Source organism: Pelobates fuscus, chromosome 3 (assembly GCF_036172605.1).
Source record: "Pelobates fuscus isolate aPelFus1 chromosome 3, aPelFus1.pri, whole genome shotgun sequence".
NCBI classification, from domain to species: domain Eukaryota; kingdom Metazoa; phylum Chordata; class Amphibia; order Anura; family Pelobatidae; genus Pelobates; species Pelobates fuscus.
Window position 1 is genome coordinate 7,922,850 of NC_086319.1, and position 18,735 is coordinate 7,941,584.

The 18,735-nt window shown below is 40.2% G+C and overlaps 1 protein-coding gene across 2 annotated transcripts in view; it reads right to left on the bottom strand.

Annotated features, from left to right (window-relative positions):
• Positions 1-1,293: 1,293 nt before the first annotated feature.
• The window catches only part of SOX5 (SRY-box transcription factor 5), a 264,806-nt gene continuing 247,364 nt past the window's right edge, over positions 1,294-18,735 (bottom strand). For both annotated transcript variants that reach the window (XM_063446673.1, XM_063446674.1), the window contains 4 exons: positions 12,865-12,970; positions 7,964-8,137; positions 5,866-6,082; positions 1,294-2,899 (listed from right to left, as the gene is read on the bottom strand). In XM_063446673.1, the coding sequence (XP_063302743.1) occupies positions 2,599-2,899; positions 5,866-6,082; positions 7,964-8,137; positions 12,865-12,970 (798 nt within the window). In that variant the 3' untranslated portion in view covers positions 1,294-2,598. The remainder of the gene's footprint in view (positions 2,900-5,865; positions 6,083-7,963; positions 8,138-12,864; positions 12,971-18,735) is intronic.

Genomic DNA, 18,735 nt, shown 5'->3' on the forward strand with positions numbered 1-18,735 from the left:
AGGCCTGCCCTGGTGGCTCCTACCTGGAGCTTATACAAAGTATTTCTGTAGCCTTAAGTCACAGAAATCACCATTTTACATAGTGATCCAATTGAATGGAACTCACACGTATTAGAGCTCAGCGGTTCACAGAAACAGGGAAGAAATGCAAAAAAAAAATAAAAAAAAATCTAAAAGGCATTTTTTCACATTGTATGAATAACATAACACCAATTAATTTTCTGTCCAAACAGAGTGCTTCAAATGTATTTCTGACAAAAGCTGTAATTAAGTAAGAAACAAAGGCATAAGAGTATCCAATACATCTGAAAGTGATATTCTGATTACGTCAAACCTGACATCACCGGGCTTCGGAAATGGAACTCAGGTTATTATATTTTGAAAAGTAAGGACATATAAATTGTATATTTTCTATCTTAATATCTAAGCAGCCTGCACTTCAAAACCATAATATAATAAAATTAGTAGGAAAGAAACCCAGAGAAAATAAATTATACATAAGTTACTGATCTGGGAACAGCTGACTGTTTATATTAATATTAGAGAAATTATAACAGCACTAACAAGAGGAGGCAGTTAAACTGAAAAATACAGTCATCAGATACAAAGAAACAGAAAACTCGAACTGACGTGCAAGGGGAGCATCGACTCCTCAAAGCAAAACCCAGAGCAAATCAATTATCTTCACCCTTACAAGAGAAGTTACGAGGAGAATGTATCGCACGTCCCAAGCTTTACCTCGTAGTCATTTCTAATACTTTACAATGTATTTGCATTCATTTAGTTCCTTCTATCAGCAGTCAGATACGGTTCGTTGAATGAAGGACGCTATAAAAGCATTTAAGCCAAATTAAAAAACAAAACAAAAAAAAAACACACGTTCATATTCTTTTAGGAGCTGACAAATCTATTGTAGACTCTGTCATGTCCAACTCTTTTGAAGCAGCAATTTTTTCAAATCTATTAGAAGTGACATACTGCAGGGCCTGACCACACAGAGCTGTAACAGAGCTTTGTCCTTCACAGCCTTTATTATATGATATCTGACAAGCATTGACTAATGAGTCCTTGTGTAAGGAATAGATTACATGCATTTGGCTGCCGTACTGGGCTGAAAACGAACGTCCATTAGTCCTAAATTGACTAAAGCCTAATTGAACAAAGCCTGAAAATCTGTGTATATGTGTGTGTATGTATATATCTCTATATATTTAGACACACATACATATATATATATATATATATATATATATTTATAAAAATCTATTTATAAATCATCAATAAATTCCTCCCATGTGTTATCGTGTTCAGAGGTTAGAAGCAAGATCTGTGTGTTTCCTAATTAAAAGTCTTTTAAAAGTTACTTAAAATACTTGCCAAGCATTAGACAGGTAGAATGCCATTAAGAAAAAGGAAGTGATATTTTGTCGCTACATGTAAGGAGTTACATGCTTCCTTTTTGCATGTTTTGGAGGTGTGGATTCGGGTACACCAATCACTATTTTGTAAAATAATTACAATGACACACAAACAAGTTAAACTCTTGACCATGTTGGCCAAAAAAAAAAAAAAAAAAATCACATTGTTTCCATGAAGTCATAGGAATAAAAGCTCTTTAACATTCTAAAGAATTGTTTTTTCAAAACACAATTTACACCTGGTGCTTTAAATCATTACTCGTTTTGTGTAGATTTGAAGTGCAAAAAAACCCAGGGAATCAAAGATTTTTTATAGGCTGGCCACAATAAAGGATGTGGGATTTCATCCCAAAATATGCTTCTATTTAGCATGGACCAACTTATTATTAGTACCGTAAAACGCATAATGCGCAGAAAGCCATGGGCTCACTCCTTGTTTCTCATCTTCACCTGAGAACGGCACCTACAGTTTCCTTAAAAAAGCTGCTCAGCGTCCACGCTGCTGGTTTACAGTTCCTTAAGAGATTGTCTAAGACATACATATCCTAACGTAAGACAGGCCAGAAAAGAAATACAAACATGAACTAATCGATATGTCAGTACAAATTTGGCACTTGCTAAGAGATGCGGTGGGATGCAATCGATGAGAGAAAACAATGATCAGGGGGAGAGTGTCCCCGGCTCACCTCACAACGCAGAGGAAAGTAAAGAAGGGGGCAGCAAAGAGAAAATATTTGTCAGTTTTGTTTTTTTAACCAAAAAATCCTTATTCCTCTTAAAACCGTAGCACAGAACAACAAAACACATTCACAAGCCACTTGTTGGCACTGTGTACCTGAGTGAGATTTTCTAGAACATCGTATAACAAACAGCCATAAAGTTTTTTTTTTGTTTTTGTTTTTTTTTTTTACGAAAAGAAAAAAAAAAGTTGAAGGGTAAGACTTCAGTGCTGTGAATTAGCAGCTGAATCACTGGCATTGGCATTACCCATAGCTTATTTAATTCTTTTGGTGGAGAATAGGGTCTGTGTGAAGCCATTTGATGCCGGCTGAAGTGTATTCCTCGACTCGTTGTAATAACAGTAACAGTCAGTGTATGAGAAGGGAGGGATGTCTGCCACCGGTACGGGGGAGCCAGGCTGGGCTTATTAAGTCCGCTAAGTTCACAAGGTCTGCCCGTATCAGTTTGCTTTCTCTGTGCTGTGATGTTCACTGTCACTGCCATAGTCCACATCAGGGTCATCTTCTTCATCAAACTCATCATACATTTCTCCATTAATGTCATCACTTTGCATTTCCTCCTTGATGTGCGTCTCCTCTCCTTTCATGCCGTATGAACTTTGGATAACCGGCATACCGGGCTCTGGGCTGCTGGACACGCTCGAATGCTCGGAGGGAAGGTGCGGAGAGGACATTCCTACCATGGATATGGCTCCAGGGTAGACCACGCCAGCTGTGGAGATTGGGATCTGTGCCTGTTGTCTAGAAGATGTATAGAAAAACAAAACAAAATAAATACATGTTACGTCTGGAAGGGAAAACAAAATAGCAATAGGTTTCATTTCTTATAAAATATATATATATATATATATATATATATATATATATATATTAACATATAATATATGAAAGCTTCTTCATACTCTCAAACCAGGAAAAGACAAAATGAGAGTTTACCACGTCCTCAGCAAACAAAGAATTCAAGCACACGCACACAAATGTATTTTACATATATTGTGTGACGGACTGCCTGGCACCCCGACCGGGTACCTCCGTCAATCGCTGCTTCCTAGTACTTGTGAGTACCATAAGCACTGCACTGGAACACCATAACCACTGTAAACCCCATGAACCGCCAAAGCTTGGTTGGGGTCTCGCCGTCCTCCACCCACCCTGGACGCAGGACCAGGATCCAGCTTCCAGTGGGTAGACCTCTCCTAGTCCAGAGATCGTAGCTGGAACAGCTCTTACAAGAGCTAGTGATTATACTCAGGGGAGTATTGTGATATAGCAATCCCCTGAGTGTTTGTAGTTCTCCAATCCCCCAAACATGAGTCAAGACTTCATGAAGGAGTAAAGCATTCTATTTAATGGAAGCCACAGCTGGCCTTTTATGCAAGTCCCCATGCAAGGGTGACACCCACATGGACCTTGCTGGGGACTGTGACACAAACTTGTAAACCAATAACAACAGAGTTAAAATGCATGACACTCCCACACATGGAACACGATCCCTCCCCTCTGCTTGGGAGATAATTGGACCCGTAACTGTACTAATTCTAATCCAATTATCTCCAAGCACAGAAAAAAAAACACTTTTTTTAAAAAACACCCCAAAAGTACCCTAAAAATACATAAAACAAATGTTACATCCCCTGATAGCCCTGATCTGGGTGACCAACATATCCAAAAATCACCCAGATCAGTTCAGGGGTTCAGGAATTTCCTGGAAGTCTTATTTTTGACCCACCGTGCACATGGTCCCATGCCCAAAACAGTTCCAGAGAATTAGGGCTAATGGTCTGTCTTGAGTACAAAAGTACGTACTTCACATAAACAGAGCCTTTTAAAGTGCATTGGGCAAGGTAAGTCCTGAGGTAAGAGGCTGGCCAGCAGGCCATAGTCCTGAGGTAAGAGGCTGGCCAGCAGGCCCCTCCAAAAGCCAGTGACGAGGTTACTTTCGTCACATATTGGAAGGACAAAACTTTCTGGAGATCTTCTCTTTCTCAAGTCCAAAGCATTTACAGAGTTATTCACTAAAGCCCTCAAACTACGGCCCGCCAGGGTCCTGAACCCAGCATTTGGGGCCATCTGATGAGCCTTATGTCTTTAGGGGCCCAGTCAGCGCCGCGGCCGTGCAATAGCGTGACCGGGCCACTTTAAAAAATTGCAGCCGCAAGTAGTGCTGGGAGGAAGTGACGGCCGGTCACTTCCTCCAAGCTCCCTCCACACGGGAGGGGAGAGAGACAGGCCGCGAGAACGTGAGAGCCATGCCGACTCCCATCAGCCACAGCAACCCTCCTGAAAAAAAAAAAAAAGTACGAAAAATTTGCTATATGTGTGCGTATGTATGTATGTCAGTATGTATGTCTGTGTGTGTGTGTGTGTGTGTGTGTGTATGTATGTCAGTATGTATATGTCTGTATGTCAGGCTGTATGTATGTGTATGTATGTCAGTATGTATGCAAGTATGTATGCCAGTCAGTATGTATGTATGCATGTGTGTTTGTCAGTATGTATGTCTGTCAGTGTGCATGTATGTATGTCAGTATGTATATGTCTGTATGTCAGGCTGTATGTATGTGTATGAATGTCAGTATGCATGTAAGTATGTATGTCTGTCAGTATGTATGTATGTCTGTCAGTATGTATGTATGTATGTCTGTCAGTATGTATGTATGTATGTCTGTCAGTATGTATGTATGTATGTCTGTCAGTATGTATGTATGTATGTCAGTATGTATGTATGTATGTCTGTCAGTATGTATGCATGTCTGTCAGTATGTATGTATGTATGTCAGTATGTATGTATGTATGTCTGTCAGTATGTATGCATGTCTGTCAGTATGTATGCATGTATGTCAGTCAGTATGTATGTATGTATGTCAGTATGTATGTATGTATGTATGTCAGTATGTATGCATGTCTGTCAGTATGTATGCATGTATGTCAGTCAGTATGTATGTATGTATGTATGTCTGTCAGTATGTATGTATGTATGTATGTATGTCAGTATGTATGTATGTATGTCTGTCAGTATGTATGCATGTCTGTCAGTATGTATGTATGTATGTATGTCAGTATGTATGTATGTATGTCTGTCAGTATGTATGCATGTCTGTCAGTATGTATGCATGTATGTCAGTCAGTATGTATGCATGTATGTCTGTCTGTCATTATGTATGCCTCTGTGTATGTATTTCAGTATGTATATATGCTTGTCAGTATGTATGTCTCTGTGTATGTATGTCAGCATGTATTTCTGTGTGTGTGTATGTATGTTTGTCAGTATGAATGTGTTTGCATGTCTGTATGTCAGTATGTATATGCCTGTCAGTATGTGTGCCTGTCAGTATGTATGTATGTGTGTGTATGTATGTCCTTATGCGTGTGTGTCTCTAGTGTTTCTATGTATGTTAGTATGTGTCTGTATATGTCTATGTGTCTGTTTCAGTATGTATAGGAATTCGTTCAATTTTTTTTCAAACTATAGTGCGGCCCCCAACAGTGTCTGAGTGACAGTGAACTGGCCCCCTGTTTAAAAAGTTTGAGGACCCCTGCACTAAAGTGACAATTCAAAGTAAAAAAATCCCAAACTGGAAAAATTCACTTTAAATTCTCCCCTTGAAATGCTTTAGACTTGAGAATGGGAGGATTACCCGAAAGCTTGTCATTAAAAAAATCTGCTAGCCCAATAACAGATTACAGATTTGGAGAGTGAAACTCACCCAACATTGAAATATTGCCGCATCTCCTGCCGCCTGCTCCTCATAATCGCTTTGTATTCCCCAATGCGCAGTTTCTTGCCGTCCACGAGGCAGGTGCGTTTCGGTCTGGGCTTGTACTTATAGTCGGGATATTTCTCCAGGTGCTGCTTGCTGAGCCGAGCTTGTTCCTCGTAGTACGGCTGTTTTTCCAGATTCGTCATGGCTTTCCAACGGGAACCTAGCAAGAGAATGAAAGGTGGTCTTGTTACAACAAGAGCTGAGAAAATGGCACCATGGGGACAGAGCTTGCTAATTGATCTGTTTGCAAGCAATGTGTATGTCTGCTTTGCCAAACCTCCAGATAATGAAATTCACTGCTGACCACAAACCGGTGAGTTGCTTATCCCACCGGAGGGCTGGAGCACAAAAGAAAGTGTCTGGAGAAAGGTGAGGAAATGTTACAGGATTCTAAATGAAATCACAGCTTCCTTCAGCCACTTCATAATGTAAAACTTCATGGTGTATTCTAACGGTGGATAAGTGTTAATCTTATTTTTATTATTAGCATTTACATAGAGCCAACGTATTCTGAAATGCTTTAAAATTAGCATATGGGGACCTTTAAAGGAACACTATAGTCACCTAAATTACTTTAGCTAAATAAAGCAGTTTTAGTGTATAGATCATTCCCCTGCAATTTCACTGCTCAATTCACTGTCATTTAGGAGTTAAATCACTTTGTTTCTGTTTATGCAGTCCTAGCCACACCTTCCCTGGCTATGATTGACAGAGCTATGGGTAAAACTGGTTTCACTTTCAAACAGATGTCATTTACCTTAAATAATTGTATCTCAATCTCTAAATTGAACTTTAATCACATACAGGAGGCTCTTGCAGGGTCTAGCAAGCTATTAACATAGCAGGGGATAAGAAAATCTTAATTAAACAGAACTTGCAATAAAGAAAGCCTAAATAGGGCTCTCTTTACAGTAAGTGTTTATGGAAGGCTGTGCAGGTCACATGCAGGGAGGTGTGACTAGGGTTCATAAACAAAGGGATTTAACTCCTAAATGGCAGAGGATTTAGCAGTGAGGCTGCAGGAGCATGTTCTATACACCAAAACTGCTTCATTAAGCTAAAGTTGTTCAGGTGACTATAGTGTCCCTTTAACATGCAGAAATTAAGAGAGACAAGAGATTATGTGTTACTACATGAAGGATACAAAAATGACCTTCCTTCCCCAACGTTTGCATGATTACAAAGACTGATTCAGTAAAGCAGCTGCCCTAGGTCTGCCTGATATTGTAAAGCGCTACGGAATCTGTTGGCGCTATATAAATGGCAATAATAATAATAATAATAATATAGCAATATAAAACATTTATATAGCTGTAGTGAGCATATGCATCGCTGATAATGATGAATGCGATAAAAACGTAAGATAATTGATTTAAGCATCATATGACAATCTGCACTGGGAGTCCATCTGCAAAATGTGTTAACACTAATTTGAAACAACTGCAGCAGTGCAGGACGAGACAACAAAATTAAGTCTTGTCTGCAGGAATCTCATGGGAATTCATGGAAGCACACGAGGGGTGTTTGGGGGCATCTTCTAAACTGCTGAGCTCCATCTTCACGCACTTAAGGGTTAAATAGCCTTTGTTTGCTTATTTTTTTCTGAATTTGGTAAGAGATGAAAGCACACACCACGCCAAGCGCACTGCCTGTCACTCCTGTGTGATCAGTAACAGATTTTCACTTTTTTTTTTTATATTCGAACTACTGTGCATTTAATGAAAGAAAGATGTGCGTATACTCCTGATCGAGGGCCAAGCAGTAAGAGGCGATTTCTTATGTTAACAATTTCATGGAAGGGACTGATTAAAACCAGATCCTGGAGTATTGTAAAATGCTTGGAAGCTCTTAAAATGTCAGCGGGGCTCTCCAGAGACCATGCAAATGTCAGCCCAACTCAAGTGTCTGTTTTAAGCAGAATTCATCAGCAAAGGTAAAAACGGAAAGCAAACTGAAATCATGCACAATGCTGACTCAACCAGGATGGAGGCTGCAGAGTTTGCACTGGTAAGATAAATAAGAGAACGATCGGTGCCCGTACCTAGTATTTTGCTGATATTTGAGTTATGCATATCTGGGAAAGCCTGCAGAATCTTCCTGCGCTCATCTTTGGCCCACACCATGAAGGCATTCATAGGGCGCTTGATATGCGGTTCACTTGTTCCACGGCCTCGAGACTCACGATATATTCTGGATTCAGAAACTCCTGCACTTCCTGTTGTGAATAAACAAACATTTTGTCAAGCGAGTGAAAAAAGTATCTGTTTTATGAGTGTACTTCCAGCGCATATATAATACAGCCTATGTATAACACAGAGTATGTATAATAGAGCGCATATACAACACAGCATCTGTATAACAGAGTCCGTATAACACAGCATATATATAATACAAAGTATATACAACACAGCTTATGTATATCACAGCGTCCGTATAACACAGCATATATATATATAATACAAAGTATATACAACACAGCGTCCGTATAACACAGCATCCGTATAACACAGCATATATATATAATACAAAGTATATACAACACAGCGTATGTATATCACAGCGTCCGTATAACACAGCATATATATATATAATACAAAGTATATACAACACAGCGTCCGTATAACTCAGCGTCCGTATAACACAGCATATATATATATATATAATACAAAGTATATACAACACAGCGTATGTATAATACAGCATATATATATATAATACAAAGTATATATAACACAGCATATGTAACCCACAGAGTACACATAATGCATCGTATATAACGAGGGCAAGCATGTTTGTTTGCTTTGGAGTTCTGCCAATTGCACCAAAAAAAAAAAAAAAGAGATGATAGTTTGTGGGGAGAAGTGGGATAAGGGACTAATAAAGGGAAAAAATAAAAACTCATATATTATAATATATTTTATATAATATATTAAATATAATATTTTACTGCTTCGCCTATTTTTCCTCTATTGTTTACGTTTTATCACTCTTCATGCATCCATCAGTGTACAGCCAAATAAATGCATACTATTTATATTGTAATTATTATCAATACATATTACAGCACACTATAATTTGGATGAGCCGAACTGTCAAATGAACGAGTCTCGGGGGTCCAGAATCTTTATGAAAAAATGGTTCAGCCAAATAAAATTCGGTTGAACAATTTGGTTGAAAAGTATGCTCTATTACACAAGAATCCCTCTCTCTGGAGACGTGCTCACTCTATAAAGGTGTATATTGTTTACACAGGGAATCCCTCTCTCTGGAGACGTGTTCAGTCTGTAAAGGTGTATATTGTTTACACAGGGAATCCCTTTCTCTGGAGATGTGCTCAGTCTGTAAAGGTGTATATTGTTTACCCAGGGAATCCTTCTCTCTGGAGACGTGCTCACTTTGTAAAGGTGTATATTGTTTACACAGGGAATCCCTCTCTCGGGAGACGTGTTCAGTCTGTAAAGGTGTATATTGTTTACACAGGGAATGCCTCTCTCTGGAGACGTGCTCAGTCTCTAAAGGTGTATATTGTTTACACAGGGAATCCCTCTCTCTGGAGACATGCTCAGCCTGCAAAGGTGTATATTGTTTACACAGGGAATCCCTCTCTGGAGACGTGCTCAGTCTGTAAATGTGTTTATTGTTTACACAGTGAATCCCTTTCTCTGGAGATGTGCTCAGTCTGTAAATGTGTATATTGTTTACACAGGGAATCCCTTTCTCTGGAGACGTGCTCAGTCTGTAAAGGTGCACATTGTTTACCCAGGGAATCCCTCTCTCTGGAGACGTGCTCAGTCTGTAACGGTGCACATTGTTTACACAGGGAATCCCTTTCTCTGGAGACGTGCTCAGTCTGTAAAGGTGCACATTGTTTACACAGGGAATCCCTCTCTCGGGAGACGTGTTCAGTCTGTAAAGGTGTATATTGTTTACCCAGGGAATCCCTTTCTCTGGAGACGTGCTCAGTCTGTAAAGTTGTATATTGTTTACACAGGGAATCCCTTTCTCTGGAGACGTGCTCAGTCTGTAAAGGTGCACATTGTTTACCCAGGGAATCCCTCTCTCTGGAGACGTGCTCAGTCTGTAAAGGTGCACATTGTTTACACAGGGAATCCCTTTCTCTGGAGACGTGCTCAGTCTGTAAAGGTGCACATTGTTTACACAGGGAATCCCTCTCTCGGGAGACGTGCTCAGTCTGTAAATGTGTAAATTGTTTACACAGGGAATCCCTCTCTCTGGAGACGTGCTCAGTCTGTAAAGGTGTATATTGTTTAAACAAGGAATCCCTCTTGCTGGAGACGTGCTCAGTCTGTAAAGGTGTATATTGTTTACATAGGGAATTCCTCTCTCTGGAGATGTGCTCACTCTGTAAAGGTGTATATTGTTTACATAGGGCAGGGGTAGGCAACCTTCGGCTCTACAGATGTTGTGGACTACATCTCCCTTGATGCTTTGCCAGCAATATGGCTGTAAAAGCATTATGGGAGATGTAGTCCAAAACATCTGTAGAGCGCGAAGGTTGCCTACCCCTGACATAGGGAATTCCTCTCTGGAGACGTGCTCACTCTGTAAATGAGTATATTGTTTACACGGGGAATCCCTCTCTCTGGAGACGTGCTCAGTCTGTAAAGGTGTATAATGTGTACACAGGGAATCCCTCTCTCGGGAGACGTGCTCACTCTGTAAATGTGTATATTGTTTACACAGGGAATCCCTCTCTCTGGAGACGTGCTCAGTCTGTAAAGGTGTATGTTGTTTACACAGGGAATTCCTCTCTGGAGACGTGCTCAGTCTGTAAATGTGTAAATTGTTTACACAGGGAATCCCTCTCTCTGGAGACGTGCTCAGTCTGTAAAGGTGTATATTGTTTACACAGGGAATCCCTCTCTCTGGAGACGTGCTCAGTCTGTAAAGGTGTATATTGTTTACACAGGGAATCCCTCTCTCTGGAGACGTGCTCAGTCTGTAAAGGTGTATATTGTTTAAACAGGGAATCCCTCTCGCTGGAGACGTGCTCAGTCTGTAAAGGTGTATATTGTTTACACAGGGAATCCCTCTCTCTGGAGATGTGCTCACTCTGTAAAGGTGTATATTGTTTACATAGGGAATTCCTCTCTGGAGACGTGCTCACTCTGTAAATGTGTATATTGTTTACACGGGGAATCCCTCTCTCTGGAGACGTGCTCACTTTGTAAAGGTGTATATTGTTTACACAGGGAATCCCTCTCTCTGGAGACGTGCTCAGTCTGTAAAGGTGTATATTGTGTACACAGGGAATCCCTCTCTCGGGAGACGTGCTCACTCTGTCTGAGAGAGACGTGCTCACTCTCTCTGGAGACGTGCTCAGTCTGTAAAGGTTTATATTGTTTACACGGTGAATTCCTATCTCTGGAGACGTGCTCAGTCTGTAAAGGTGTATATTGTTTAAACAGGGAATCCCTCTCTGGAGACGTGCTCACTCTGTAAATGAGTATATTGTTTACACAGGGAATCCCTCTCTCTGGAGACGTGCTCAGTCTGTAAAGGTGTATGTTGTTTACACAGGGAATTCCTCTCTGGAGACGTGCTCAGTCTGTAAATGTGTAAATTGTTTACACAGGGAATCTCTCTCTCTGGAGACGTGCTCAGTCTGTAAAGGTGTATATTGTTTACATAGGGAATTCCTCTCTGGAGACGTGCTCACTCTGTAAATGTCTATATTGTTTACACGGGGAATCCCTCTCTCTGGAGACGTGCTCACTTTGTAAAGGTGTATATTGTTTACACAGGGAATCCCTATCTCTGGAGACGTGCTCAGTCTGTAAAGGTGTATATTGTTTACACAGGGAATCCCTCTCTCTGGAGACATGCTCAGTCTGTAAAGGTGTATATTGTTTACACAGGGAATCCTTCTCGCTTGAGACGTGCTCAGTCTGTAAAGGTGTATATTGTTTACACAGGGAATCCCTCTTGCTGGAGACGTGCTCAGTCTGTAAAGGTGTATATTGTTTACACAGGGAATCCCTCTCTCTGGAGACATGCTCACTTTGTTAAGGTGTATATTGTTTACACAGGGAATCTCTCTCTCTGGAGACATGCTCAGTCTGTAAAAGTGTATATTGTTTACACAGGGAATCACTCTCTCTGGAGACATGCTCAGTCTGTAAAGGTGTATATTGTTTACACAAGGAATCCCTCTCTGTAGACACGTTCTGTTTGTAAAGGTGTATATTGTTTGCACAGGGAATCCCTCTCTCTGGAGACGTGCTCAGTCTGTAAATGTGTATATTGTTTACCCAGGGAATCCCTCTCTCTGGAGAAGTGCTCAGTCTGTAAATGTGTTTATTGTTTACACAGGGAATCCCTCTCTCTGGAGACGTGCTCAGTCTGTAAATGTGTTTATTGTTTACACAGGGAATCCCTCTCTCTGGAGACGTGCTCAGTCTGTAAATGTGTATATTGTTTACCCAGGGAATCCCTCTCTCTGGAGACGTGCTCAGTCTGTAAATGTGTTTATTGTTTACACAGGGAATCCCTCTCTCTGGAGACGTGCTCAGTCTGTAAATGTGTTTATTGTTTACACAGGGAATCCCTCTCTCTGTAGACGTGCTCAGTCTGTAAATGTGTATATTGTTTACACAGGGAATCACTCTCTCTGGAGACGTGCTCAGTCTGTAAATGTGTTTCTTGTTTACACAGGGAATCCCTCTCTCTGGAGACGTGCTTAGTCTGTAAAGGTGTATATTGTTTACACAGGGAATCCCTCTCTCTGTAAAGGTGTATATTGTTTACACAGGGAATCCCTCTCTCTGTAAAGGTGTATATTGTTTACACAGGGAATCCCTCTCTCTGTAAACACGTTCAGTCTGTAAAGGTGTATATTTTTTACACATGGAATCCCTTGCTCTGTAAACATCTATATTGTGTACATGGGGATAGTTTGGAAAAGGCAGACAGTTTACTTACCATCTGAGTCCCCACTTAGGTTGAAATCCATCATAGAATGGCTATATTTGCCATCATCGTTATGTTTCACTCCTAGCTGAGATAAACTTTCCAGTGAAGCTTTATCCTGCATGTAAACAAAAGGGAGCCATTCTTAATACAAATCGCCTAATATTGTGTGCCTTTACATTTTTTTCCTGGCTGTACAAATTTCAGGAAAACAGATAAACACATGCTTATCTACTGGGTACAGATAGAAACTTTCCCAAGGGCTACCCGTGTAATCATGATTAAGTGGATCAGGATCTGTAGGCTGTAAATTGAACTTTAGTTACATACAGAAGGATCTTGCAGGCTCTAGCAAGCTATTAACAGAGCAGGAGAATAGAATTTGCAGTGAAGGAAGTGTAAACATTAGATCTCTGTTTACAGGAAGTGTTCAGGAAGTCTGTGCAAGTCACATGCAGGGGGTGGGGGAGGGGGGTGGACGCAGAGGAGGGCTACATAAACAAAGTGATTTAACTCCTAAATGGCAGAGAATTGAGTAGTGAGACTGTAGAGGCAGGATCTATACACCAAAACTTCTTCATTAAGTTAAAGTTGTTTAGGTGACCATAGTGTTCCTTTAAAGTGTCTGTTTTAAGGAAAGTGCACAATGATTTGATGGGCAAATAGTGCAATAGACACGCGTAAGAGGCCATCAAACAGTAAGCTACCCATAGGGACTGGACTAAGATTAGACTATGAATTGTAATAGAAATGGAAAGTGTTGGTACAGTTACCACTTTGGGACAATGAGGATGGTATGATCTCTACAGACATCCCAGTTTACATGCAACGGCCGATTCCGTGGTTAAGTTATAACACCCATGTTGTCATTGCACCCTATTTACAAAGAGTGATGAGAACATGTGTAATGTAAACTGTAGCAACATCCCTGGTTTCCATGGAGTCTGCTCCACTTCTTAAATTTTCTCATTATAAAGATCACTCTGCCCAGTTTTTCATACTTTCAGAGCTTTTCAGATATGCAGATCCTGCTATCTGTTTAGGTGACCAGAATTTAGCAAACTTAGATATGATGAGAATGGTTTATACACTGCAAAACATGTCTGATCACCGATAGAGAAACCCAGTCTGTAACTAAGAACTAATTAATATGTCTCCTGCTTGTATGGAGTGTATTAAGAAGAATGAGTATTGTCAGCAGAAAAAGTGAAATACAGCACACTGTAAATTCTGGCTCAGTAACTACACGCGGGTGGCGCGCTGCTTTATATGTCTCTATTATACCAATAAAAGCAGCACAGAGAGGGACCACCAGGGAAGATTAAAGAATTTACTCATGTAATAATCCTTAATTAGTTGTCTTTTGTTAAACTGGAATGAATCAGAGAAATATGAATCATTCCCCTTACTTCAATATCGTATGTAAAATCTTGTCCTCCTTCACAGCACATTATAAAAAGGCTGAGATTTGGGACCGTTTATACAGGTTCCAGATAGGTTTAATACGGTCACTGCACAGTATATACACTCCATGTAGCAGTGATGTCTAATCTTGGCAAAAGAATATCAATACATGTAAAAAGAACAATATAGATCAGTCTTAGAAAGCCTCTGTCCTTAAACTCTGAAAACTTGTTTTAATTGTTTAACTAATAATAACTATGATGCAGCGGACCACCATCACTATGTACCGCAGCAGTAATTACGGTCTCCCTAAATTTAAAGGCAAGTGCCCCTTAGGAGCAACTTGGATATACAGGGGTCGTATTAGGGAGGCAGGGATGACAGTGCACATGTTCCGGAAGTCTTTAGGACACGGCGCAAATTAAAGACTCTGTGTACTTAAGATTGCAGGTCTGGTATCAATTTCATGGGGGAGCAATGACATGCCATTAACTTGCTTGTGCATTAAACCCATTACGTTCACTCCTGGCCCTGCGCGATTTCCCGAAGCTCTCCAGCCATTACAGTGCGTTGGAAACGTATATTTAATATATATTGCCAGAGGTGTTTAAAACGCCCAGCTACCCCATTCCGTACTCTACATTAATGCACTAACTTTACATTATCTGTTCACAGTGAGCATGGAACGCTTTCAGGGGGAAAAAAAAATAGCATTCTGAGAATTTCTCCTTTATAAAAAGTACTCTTTCTTTTTTTTTTTTTTTCTCCCCAATGGGTTAAGAAACACAAGCAGCTCTGATGTTCAAACAAAATAGTTCATCTCAGTTTGGGCTGAAATAACTCAAACTATCATCCTGGGAAAAAAGGAAACAAAACATGATGATTAAAAGAATAATGATATATTGTCCTTAAATAAGTTCCTCAGCCATTTGTTATTACACCTCAGGCCCGGCCTCGATCTCTGTAAAAATAAAATGAACTCATTCTACGAGCCTCAACGCTCACCCATAATGCTGCAGTGCCATGCGTAGGCTCTCATTAGCTGTGAGTTATGGCACGGTGACAAGCGAAGTAAGACTTCACTGAAAAGTATTTTACTGACCATCTGTGAAAATAAGGCACACCGCCATAAAACGGGCGCAGCTGTAAATATATACAAATGGAAAAGAAAGGACCCCCTACTTTCCTCAACACCCAGTACTTGGACTGAAACAGGGCACTATGTGTAACTTTGTCTCTATTTGAGAGCTAAACATACTGCCTGCTGAGGGAAGGGTCACTATAATAATCCAGATTTATAGTATTAATAATGGGTATCATGAACCAGCACTGGCAGACTGAGCCCCACAAAATGAATGGCAGCACTGCATACAGCAAGCCATAAAACCAACGTGGAATCAGGAATAAGGTCACCTGGTGATTTATGGGTTAAATAAACCCTCTTAATTTAGTTTAGTGGTTATGGTGTCACCGGAGGGTAATCTGAATGGTTTGACACCTTGCTGAGGCAGGCGCGTTGATTACCACTGAATAACAGTGTGGTAATCTATTATTAGTCTACGATAAAGGCTTCTGACCCTCCTCCCCCACCCCCACCATCCCCCTCCCCCCCCCCCCCCCCCCCACCCCTGCTTTTCCCCTGTGGCCTATGAGTTATGACGTCTGGATTTTTTTGGAATCCCTGTTTGAAGGACAAACCATTTGTTTGCAGGATTTCTACACTAAAATCCATTGTGGATAACAATAAAAAGGAACACCAAACACACCATAAGCACTACAGTCCACAGCAGTGGTAATGGTGCCAGGAGTGCTCTGGCGCCATTTCTGTGTAAAATGTCATGCTATTTTAGAACAATTTGACAACTTTCGTGGGTCCCCTGGGCGACTGCGCTGCATTGGGCCCTCCTCGGTGAGATCTCTTTATGAAGCTAAACATGACTGATATAGGACTGCACTTATTGTCTGAAAGTGCCCAGCTGACGTTCTCAGCCAACGAGCGTGGTACTCCACGGTTCAGCTTAGCCAAGTATAGCCAACAGTATTCTCTCGCAGGAGATTCCCGGGAATATGGATGCCCAGCAGGATCCAAGCAAGTTACCAAAATGTTCTAAAATGTTTGACAAATTACACTGGAATGACACCAGGGCACTCCAAGCACCATAGCCACTACACCCTACTTTAGTGGTTATGGTGCCAGGAATATTCCTTTAAATATAATACAGTAACCGAGGCTGTAACATCACAGCAGCGCTGTTGGAGTTTGTCTAGTTAGTACTTCACTATGCCAGGCACATTCCCTGAATAAATCTAATACTCTAGCACACTTGGTGTGTCCTGGCTCAGTGATACAGGAATATCACAGATTAACCACAACTCGATAATTGGATATTGGTAATAGAGCAGATGAAGGAGTTCTAGATATCAGACATTGTGTAGAACTGTAAAAATGGCCCCAAAATCCCACTATTATCACTTTGTAATATTTGTAACATTTCTATTGTAGGGATATATGCACAATGCTCCCTTTACTTTCCCTAAAAATATTAAAACATTCATTCAATATGAAAAACAATATAGCAATTTGAAAGCACTAAAATTGTTATTGAGATTCTGGAAAATATCTGGTTAAAAAACAGTACAAAGAAAGCGGTAAAAAAAAAAAAAATCTTATTCAATCAAGCTTTTTGCTTTCACTAAAGAAAAAACGTGATGGTGTCGCTGACTTGTGCTGAAATATTACATATCTCAATATCCTAGATTAGACAAGATATATTGCCAAGCAAGGATAGTACGGGGGACTGATGGAATATAACATATCTCAATATCCTAGATTAGACAAGATATATTGCCAAGCAAGGATAGTACGGGAGACTGATGGAATATTACATATCTCAATATCCTAAATTAGACGAGACATATTGCCAAGCAAGGATAGTACGGGGGACTGATGGAATATTACATATCTCAGTTTCCTGAATTAGACGAGATATATTGCCAAGAAAGGATAGTACGGGGGACTGATGGAATATTACATATCTCAATATCCTAGATTAGACAAGATATATTGCCAAGCAAGGATAGTACGGGGGACTGATGGAATATTACATATCTCAATATTAGACGAGATATATTGCCAAGCAAGGATAGTAAGGGGGACTGATGGAATATTACATATCTCAATATCCTGAATTAGACAAGATATATTGCCAAGCAAGGATAGTACGGGGGACTGATGGAATATTACATATCTCAGTTTCCTGAATTAGACGAGATATATTGCCAAGCAAGGATAGTAAGGGGGACTGATGGAATATTACATATCTCAATATTAGACGAGATATATTGCCAAGCAAGGATAGTAAGGGGGACTGATGGAATATTACATATCTCAATATCCTAGATTAGACAAGATATATTGCCAAGCAAGGATAGTACGGGGGACTGATGGAATATTACATATCTCAATATCCTGAATTAGACAAGATATATTGCCAAGCAAGGATAGTACGGGGGACTGATGGAATATTACATATCTCAGTTTCCTGAATTAGACGAGATATATTGCCAAGCAAGGATAGTAAGGGGGACTGATGGAATATTACATATCTCAATATCCTAGATTAGACAAGATATATTGCCAAGCAAGGATAGTACGGGGGACTGATGGAATATTACATATCTCAATATCCTAGATTAGACAAGATATATTGCCAAGCAGAGATAGTAAGGGGGACTGATGGAATATTACATATCTCAATATCCTAGATTAGACAAGATATATTGCCAAGCAAGGATAGTACGGGGGACTGATGGAATATTACATATCTCAGTTTCCTGAATTAGACGAGATATATTGCCAAGCAAGGATAGTAAGGGGGACTGATGGAATATTACATATCTCAATATCCTAGATTAGACAAGATATATTGCCAAGCAAGGATAGTACGGGGGACTGATGGAATATTACATATCTCAGTTTCCTGAATTAGACGAGATATATTGCCAAGCAAGGATAGTACGGGGGACTGATGAAATATAACATATCTCAATATCCTAGATTAGACAAGATATATTGCCAAGCAAGGATAGTACGGGGGACTGATGGAATATTACATATCTCAATATTAGACGAGATATATTGCCAAGCAAGGATAGTACGGGGGACTGATGGAATATTACATATCTCAATATCCTAGATTAGACGAGATATATTGCCAAGCAAGGATAGTACGGGGGACTGATGGAATATTACATATCTCAATATCCTAGATTAGACAAGATATATTGCCAAGCAAGGATAGTACGGGGGACTGATGGAATATTACATATCTCAATATTAGACGAGATATATTGCCAAGCAAGGATAGTAAGGGGGACTGATGGAATATTACATATCTCAATATCCTGAATTAGACAAGATATATTGCCAAGCAAGGATAGTACGGGGGACTGATGGAATATTACATATCTCAGTTTCCT